This window comes from Notechis scutatus, chromosome 3 (genome assembly GCF_049901735.1).
Source record: "Notechis scutatus isolate UNSWTSFEM ecotype Mainland chromosome 3, rNotScu1.2, whole genome shotgun sequence".
NCBI lineage: Eukaryota > Metazoa > Chordata > Lepidosauria > Squamata > Elapidae > Notechis > Notechis scutatus.
In genome coordinates this window covers 79,624,005-79,633,085 of record NC_142011.1, presented here as the reverse complement: position 1 = coordinate 79,633,085, position 9,081 = coordinate 79,624,005, and the positions used below count along the sequence as shown (strand labels likewise).

The window sequence follows — 9,081 nt, the reverse complement described above, 5'->3', positions numbered from 1 at the left end:
AAAAAAATTGATTCATAAATTTAGAAAACACTGCTCCACAATTGAAGTACCAGCATCATACTGGAGCACTATGTCATGCAAAAATGATCTGTGGACCACTGAAGGGATGGATCTAATTGCACTTGCACTGGTACTTAGTATAGTGAAACTTCATTTTAGCATACCTCAAATTTTGCACATAATAGATGCAAATATCAAAAGTTGATCAAATGATACAAATCACTTGGATAATGTTATTGTATAAATGACAGAAATCACAATGACATGCTATCTTATTTAACAGTTACTTGGGAATAAGACACACCCTTTATACATTTAGTTTCTTAAAACAAGATTTCATTGCCTCACCAGACTGCAAGAATTCCAATTGGCCAATCTCTTTCTCCTTTGTGAATGCAAATATCACTGGAAAATTATGTAACACAAATGAAAAGTTTTGGGAAGATTATAAACTATGGATTTTGCATTTTAACATCTTCTTTTCTCCCCAAGCCGATTGAAACAAACAGATGCATTGATGACGGACTCCAGTTTCCTTTTATGCAGCAAGGCAAACTTCTGACAAGGTAGGGAGAAATTATTTTATTGGGGTTCTAGCCAAAACGAAAAAAATAAGAAGAATTTATAGTTTTTCCACCAGGGGTGTATGCATGTATATGTGTGAAATGCAGAGAATACGGCTTAGCTTGAAACAAGCAAAATTTGTGACTTCAAGAATATTCTTTTTTTAAAAAAAATGGGGAAGTATCTATTTCCTTTGTGACTCATCGTCCCCCCACCCACCCCCCATATACTGGATGAAAGACAGCCATCAGCACTAACCACGATGACTGACGCTTCGATCGACGCTAGGGGGCGCTCACAGCCCCTACTTTCCAACAACCCAGATCTCCTCCTTCTCTGAGGAGCGACAGTTCCCCAGCTTCCTAGTCAGCCGGCAGCCAAACAGGTTCTTCCCCAGCCTGAGACAGTGCGACCAAGGCGCAGGGCAGAGGAACGTGCGTGGGGGACGCTGTTAGAGAAGCCGAGCCGAACCGGCGCGCCCTGGCCATGAAGAGCTCGGGAGGGGCCGGAGACGCGCGTCTCTTGACCGCGATCGTCTTCGCCCTGCACTTGCGGTTGGTTGCCGGCGTGTGCCCGTGTCAGGATCCCGCGCTTTGCAAGCCTATCTCCAGCCCCAGAGACTTCGAGGTGAGCTCCCCGGTCCCGCCTTTTCTCCCCTGGAGGAGTGGGAAAGAGTTCCGCGAAGTGCACGGATCGGGTGGCCTCAGTCGGTCCCCAACGAAAGTGGAAGCTTACGGGACTTTGCGGCTTACAGGGTTGGGCATTTGGCTGGGGAAAGTGAAGCAGGCGTGGCCCGCGCGCGATCGTGGGAGCCAGAAAAGGTCTCCGCTTTTTAAAAGAGGCGAAGGACAAGGACCCAGTGAGGATCCCCCCTCAGATCCCAATGATCTATGTTCGCTATGCATGCACAAATGCTTCCTTAGCCAGTCTGTTCTGTCTCTTAACATTAAGCCTACTCCACCTTAATGGACCTTAGACTTCCCAAACTGCAGGCGGCTGAACATTTCCCCGGGGTTGGTTGTCCATTCTGGGAAGTGGATCGCAGCTGGAATGGATCAATGCCCTGCCTCTTTCTGTCGCTTCAGGCGGAAAGAAAATAAAAACTGTGGAGGCATCTTCCAGCCTAAGGCTTGATGCGTCACTTGTCTTTCTCTTCTTCAATTTCCTGGTGCTGGGGTGAAACTCCAGGAGGGTGGTTGCAAAATGAAAACAAAAGGTGACTAATCTGAAAATAATTGGCAAATATTCATAATTGCCAGAAATTATCGGGGAGGGGAGAGATCCAGCCCTCAGCCTCTGCTTTGCAATGTGCCACAGGGCTCAAACCTCTTCTCCTATTTATCATCTACAGGTACATGAAAGGATTGGGCAATGTCATCCATCAGCACAGGTTAAAATTCCATCATTAGGCTGATGACACTCCATTGTATATCTATGCCCTGAGCCACCCAAGTAAAGCATAGTTGATGTAGTTTCCTGGAGCCTGTGAAGGTCTGGATGGTGAGAAAGTGTCTTGGGCTTGACCCTCGCAATAATAAATGTGGGTTTTAATATCCCCCATACCTAGTAAATTTCCATCAATGACTCTGAATGGGCGTAACAACATTCCCCAAGGCAGAATTTGTGGGGGTTCTCAAAGAACAGATGGCAGCTATGGCTAAGAATGTTTTTTTGTGTGTGTGCACAATTACATTTTGTGTAGCAGTTGTATCCATTCTTAGATTGAGAAGCATCGCTCATGGTCACTTGTACTTTAGTCACTGGACTATTGCAACATGTTTTACATGAGGCTGTTCTTGAAGAGTGTTTGGAAGCTTCAGCTGGTCCTGAATGCAGAGGCTCAGAGAGTACTGGGCCCTCACAGAATAATGTTGCTGTTTTGTGAGGTGTACTGGCTCCTGGCGGCCTTCCAGATGCAATTGGAGGTTCTGGTTGTCAATTTTCCAAGTCCTGCATGGCATGAAGCTAGGTTACTTGTGGAACTCACTCTCTCTGATGACCCCATCAGAAAGGATAGAATGGGTATCCGCCGGTTCCCATCAGTGAAGCTGTGTCACTTAGTAGGTCTTTGGAAAGCATATTTTCCCTCATGGTTATTGTCCTGTGGAAGAACTTCCCCTAGAGATATGGATAGCCCCAACCCTGATGGTCTTCTATAGGATAAAGGCCTAGTATTCTTCCAGGGGGATCGAGATATTAATTGAGCTCTGATGTGGGCGTAGATTTATCTGTTTATCCTAGTGAGACTTTCAGGGGTGGCGGGGAGAAGCTCAACTGGTGTTGCTATTTCTTTTTTATATATATATATACCTTTTTTGCTGTTATAGGTTCTGTTTGTTGTTTTTATTAGTTTACTGTTCAGAGTGCTTTGGGAAAGGGGTAGGCTTGACTTATAAATACATAAATACACAAACAAACAAATCCCAGTTTGAAGAAAATAAAGAGAAATTACATATCTTGGCCGAACTGGAAATGCCAAGCAAGTTCATGTCTGATTAATTATCAGATGGGAGCTCACCAAGAAATAGCAAAGCTGCAGGATAGACTGGGAAATAGGAAAAAAGAATGCACGCCAGAATGTGGCAGTGGCAAGCTATTTTGTGGTTAAGGAAACTACACAGACATTAAGAGATGTGTGGGACTCATGAAGAGGCTTTATTTTGTAACATAAACAATGTTCAGTTGACAATAGCTTCCGTGTCCCTATAAGGATTTTTTTTTTCTAGTCAGTTAATATATCCTGGTTCTTTTGGCATTTTGTAGGAATCTGTCTTTAAACCAGGATGCTTGAGCCAATCAGATGGGCCTTTATAAAAGAAAATACCACACAGCCAAGATATACAGTCTGCCTAACGTTTTCTAAAGTCTTTACTGTATAAAGCTAAATTACAATGGCCACCTACATAAACTGAAAGACAGGATACTGTACAAATATATAGGTAATCCTTGACTTATGACCACAATTGACCATGACAATTGGCCTTCCCTCCCCCTCCCCAGAAAATGTCAAGAAATGTTACAAAACCTGATTAATGATAATTGGATGCTGCAGTAAATTGCGAGCAAATTGCCTAGTGCCTGAAATGCAATCACATGACTATGGAAATGACATAGTCATAATTTTGGAGACAGATTTTAAATAAATTTTTTGAATTAATGATTTTAGAATGATTTTAGAAATCTATATATATTGCAGAAAAAATGCATATGTGAGTTACTCTAGGGGGGGGGGGGGGCTTATAATTGAACCAAGCATTTCTATGTCATTCCAAATTATCAGAATTTATACTAGGCAAATAGCTTTTAGGCCCGTTTCCCAATTTGATGGCCTTTGAATTTGTTGAACTTTGGACAGAGAATTATGGGAATTGGTTCAACATAACCCCCCCCCCCCCCCCCCCAAAAAAAATTCAGGCTGTAGAAACTTTTTTCCTCCCTAGTCCTAATCAAAATTGTTTTCTTTACCAGCTAAATCAGTTAAAGGACAATGATAAGAATGATACTTTTTTAAAAAAAACAACAACTGTTCCTCTGTAGGTCTTTGTATTTGATGTTGGTGGGAAGACGTGGAAAAATTATAACTGGTCACTAATTACAACGGTGGCCACGTTTGGAAAATATGACCCTGAGCTTATGTGTTATGCTCATTCAAAAGGATGCAGAGTAGTTTTGAAAGGTAAGTTCTAATCAGGATAATGAGACCATTTTCCGCACCTTGTCTTTATGTCTTTTCCCACAGGTAGGACCCACTGAGCTTAATTAAATCTATATTAAGTATGCCTAAAAATGCAAGCTTAATCATTATGTAACACTCTAGCCATTATTATAATTTACCCATGACAAAAGAATTTGCATTAGGGCATCACCAGACTCAGGATAAAAAAAATGTTTTCTATTTAGTCCAGTTAGTTTTAGCATATTGGGAGTCCAATTACTTTTAGCACAATGGGATTCTGAAAAATGCCGGTTTAATAGGCATTTCAAAATATTTAATGTGCTGAATATTCCATCACAGACATAACCTCATGTATATATTACCCAGCTCCAGTATTTTAATTAGTGTACACCTTGGAGTAGTTTTTGTGTCCTCTGAAAACCATTCTCTAGTTGTACATTTAGAGCTGACTACGTGTACAGGTAGTCGTAGATTTACAGTAGTTCATTCAGTGAACATTCAATGTTGCAACAGCAAAAAAATGATTTGTGAACACTTTTCACGCTTAAGACTGTTGCAGCATTCCCATGGTCCCATGATCAAAATTCAGATTCTTGGCAACTGATTATACAGTATTTAACATGGTTGCAATGTCCTGAGGTCATGTGATACCCTTTTGTGACTTTCTGACAAGCGAAGTGAATGGAAGGCAGATTCACTTAACCACCGTGTCACTAAGTTAACAACTGCAATGATTCACTTAACAACTGTGGCAAGAAAGGTCATAAAATGGACCAAAATTCACTTAACAAATGTCTCGTTTAACAACAGAAAATTGGGGTTCAATTGTGATCGTAAGTTGAGGACTACCTGTATAACTTCATTGGAATAAATATCAGTTTCATAGTTATACTAATTTATGCTCATATTTAACCCCGTTACAATTATGTTGACAGAAGAACAACCCTATGGGGCTTTTTTGATATATATAAAATTCAGAGAATCGGGGCTTTCTTTCAGTGCTTTTCCTATTAAAGCAAATTGAATATATTATGCTTTTCAAGACAAATCATTTTAATATAACATATTCTGTCATTAGGCTTCACTTACTAATTGTTAGGGTAAACACTGACATTCTAAATTACTGGTTAACCAGATTATATAATAATTGGAAACAAAAATTCAGACTGCTAAAAAGATAATAATTTTTAAAAGTGATGCAGTTATAAGTAAATTAACCAGAGTGTCACAAAATAGATTTATTCACAAGGCAACTACAACAAGGAAATAAATTTGAACATTTATCACTTATGTCCAAAATCAAAACCAACTCCTTTAAAAATGGAGATGATCAGTTTCTTTGATTGTCATGTAAAATGGAGATTTGGCCCTTTAGCCCTGACAGGAAAAGTAAATACGTTATCCTAACCAGGAAATTATTTCTTAAAGCCTAATTATTTTGTTCTGGTCAGCCTTCGCGCAGCCCATCTACATAAGTATTAGATGTGCAGCATTGTTGAGAGTTGTGGAGAGAGCTCATCTAGAATGTATCCATATGAAACGATTACTAAATCCAGTTTGTGATAATGTTCTTCCATGATGAAATTTCTTTGCTAGGTTTTTCTCATGCACTGTTTTTCAGTAGTTAACATTACACCACAGCTGTCAGACTCCTAGCCTGTGGGCCAGATGCATCACACGCTGGGCACGCCCACACCAGTTTAGTGAAGGAGGGGGGAAAGTCCCAATATGTCACATGACGACGCCGTGACGATATGAGTTTGACATCCCTGCACTAAAAATATTCAAATCATAAGTTTGTCCAAATAAATGTCACCAGCAAAGCAGGATAGGAAGCATAGCAGAAAGAGTACCGTATTTGCCGGCGTATAAGACGACTTTTTTGCCCTGAAAAAGATGCCTCCAATTGGGGGGGTCGTCTTATATGCCGGGTCGTCTTATACGCCGGCAAATAGTAATTGGGAAGCACTGCGGCTGCCCGCGGCTGAGGCACTTTTCGCACCGTGGAAGCGAATCCCGTGAAGCCGAAAGGAGCAGCCAGCCTTCTCCCAGCTCCCAAGGAAACGAGGCTCGCACCGCCCGAGCTCCGCTGAGGTATCCGGCTGGGGCTGTCAGGAGTTGTTACCGCTGGCGCGGCTCCGCGCGCTCCAGTCCTGCGTTGCCTCGGGAAGGGAAAGGCAAAACCAGGAGCGCTGCTGCCATTGCAAAGCGCCGCCGCGGCTCTTCCTTTTGCCTTTCCCTTCCCGAGGCAACGCGGGACTGGAGCCGCGCGGAGCCGCGCCAGCGGTAACAACTCCTGACAGCCCCAGCCGGATACCTCAGCGGAGCCCGGGCGGTGCGAGCCTCGTTTCCTTGGGAGCTGGGAGAAGGCTGGCTGCTCCTTTCGGCTTCACGGGATTCATTCCACGGTAGACAAAAGTGCCTCAAAAAAAAAAAAAAGTGCAAAAGTGGAAGGCGTGCGGAAGAGGGGGCAAGTATATAACAAACTATATTTTGAGTGGAAATGTTGTGGGGTCGTCTTATACGCCGGGTCGTCTTATACGCCGGCATATACGGTATATAAATCCCAAACAATGAGTACATAAAAAGCTGAACAACTTGTTGTATGGCTATTATTATTTTGGTATCTTAAGCAACATCTGAAGCACTTATGACCTTGGTGTTCCTTATTTCAATTTCTCTTCTATGTATTAATGAATTTCTGGTCTTCTCTTCATGCTTATGGCCTCTTTTTAAAGCTGTGTGATTAATACAATTCAGCAGATATTCATTCCTGTGATCTGCCCTGATATGTTGATTAAGGCTTTTAAAAATCATACTTAATGTATGAAAAGCTACTATAAAGTATATCTTTTACAATCTGGCCCTGTTCTTCTGATGAGATGTGGGCCTTCAAAGGTGACTTTTCATTACATAAATCCATGGACAAGGAGAATCATGTGGATATTCTCTCCTCATTGAAATTTTCCTTTCTAGAAGCAATTTTGCAAAAGCAAAAAGTGATTTAAATTCATTACTTGACTATTTCTAATGGTGTTATCAGATAGGGATTTGGATCTGTTTGTGAAATGAACAGAGATCATGATTTATGCCATTGCTTGACACTTACTATTGTGCTTGGCAAAGCAAAGTTGCTGACGAGTTTTGGGCAAACAGGAATCTTCCATTTGCAAGCAGAAAGCATAACTGCAAAAGCAGAAATAGGTGAGAGTAATGCTTTGCATATTAGTAGCCTGGCTATGGTAGGACAGGGTTGCCATGTGCTAAGTAAATAAATACATGGACGGGGTAATTGCTTAGCAATATTGATTGAGTCCTCTCTGTGCCTTATTAGCCAATAGCTTCAGTGTTGCAAAAATCACAGAACAAAACTGAAATTCTCAGGACAGAACATACCGTATTTGCCGGCGTATAAGACGACCCGGCGTATAAGACGACCCCCCACCACCACCGGAAACGCCCTCCAGAAATCCCCGGGGCTGCAGCGGCAGGGCGGAGTGCCAGGGGCCATGGGAAGAGCAGGAAGGCTGCAGCCTCGGGCAGAGCGAGGCGAGCGGGATGAAGCGGAAGCGACGCAGGGGATCCGGGAAGCCAGAGGCGCCTTCGCTGCGTCCAACAAGCATCCGAAAGCCGGCAGTGGATATACCGCGTATAAGACGACCCCCCACTTGGAGGCATGTTTTTCGGGGCAAAAAAGTCGTCTTATACGCCGGCAAATACGGTACTTCAAAGGAATTGTGATAAGGATAAAATTGATCTCAAAATATTTTTAATGCCTTAACAATGCAGCAATTTGGCAAATCATCACCCTTTTTATTTTAGGAGACATATCTGTGAAGAAAATTATTGATCCTGCGATTAGAGCAGCCTGGATAAACCAGCAGGTGGACCTGGCCAAAGTACAGTATATGGATGGAATCAATATTGACATTGAGCAAGAGATTAACCCATTTTCGGCGGAATATTATGCATTAACAGCTTTGGTTAAAGAAACCACAGATGCTTTTCACCAAGAAATTCCAGGATCCCAGGTAAAAATAGAATAGTGACTCTTCTCACCGTGCACTAATTTCATGCTTCTCAGCTATGTACCAGAATTCAGCAAGACTTCTGGATATGATTCACACGTGCTTGTTATCGCTCCAAAATCCTTATATGGCAGAAGGCCTGGCTATTATTTGATCTCTGACTATTTGTCCTCACCCCACTAAAATTAACAGGAATGCCGTGTTCCATGTCTCGTCTATTGTCATTTTCCTGGACATGGGGGGGGGGTGTCTTACCTTCTCTGTTGCAGCCATACGCTGTGCAGCAGCATTCCCTTCAAGTTCCAGATGACCCCCAACCCTACTAGCCTTTCAGAAAAAAATAAACTTCTGCATATCCCTTAGGAATTCTGTCTGGAAGATTAAGCCAGCTCTGCTGGTTGATGGATTTTGTTGTTTTTCTCCATTGTAAATCAGGAATGATCACACATTGTTACCTTAATAGTTGGTTTAATTTTATTACTATTTTAATTTTAACTTATTTTATGTTGCCCAGAATGAGTCATTACTATGAAAGGTTGGCCATATAACATGTTTACATACATACATACATACATACATACATACATACATACATACATACATACATACTGTTGTAGAGTGGCGGAATAACCTGAGGCAAACACGGAGCGAACTTCAGCTTTTACTTTATTGTAACAATAAAGGGTTGCCGTGGCTGCCACGCTAACAAGGCAGCCAGCTGGCGGACAACAGCTGATGTCGTTTGACAGCTCCCTTTTATAGCCGGCTGTCAAACGGCATCAGCCAATAAGAATGGTGCGTGTTCCTGCTGGA

General features: G+C 42.2%; 1 protein-coding gene across 1 annotated transcript in view; it reads left to right on the top strand.

Annotated features, from left to right (window-relative positions):
• The first annotated feature begins 969 nt into the window (after positions 1-969).
• CTBS (chitobiase) overlaps positions 970-9,081 on the top strand; it is a 22,547-nt gene continuing 14,435 nt past the window's right edge. The window contains exons 1-3 of the mRNA XM_087960551.1: positions 970-1,191; positions 4,102-4,240; positions 8,063-8,271. Coding sequence (XP_087816677.1) covers positions 1,051-1,191; positions 4,102-4,240; positions 8,063-8,271 — 489 coding nt within the window. The 5' untranslated portion in view covers positions 970-1,050. The remainder of the gene's footprint in view (positions 1,192-4,101; positions 4,241-8,062; positions 8,272-9,081) is intronic.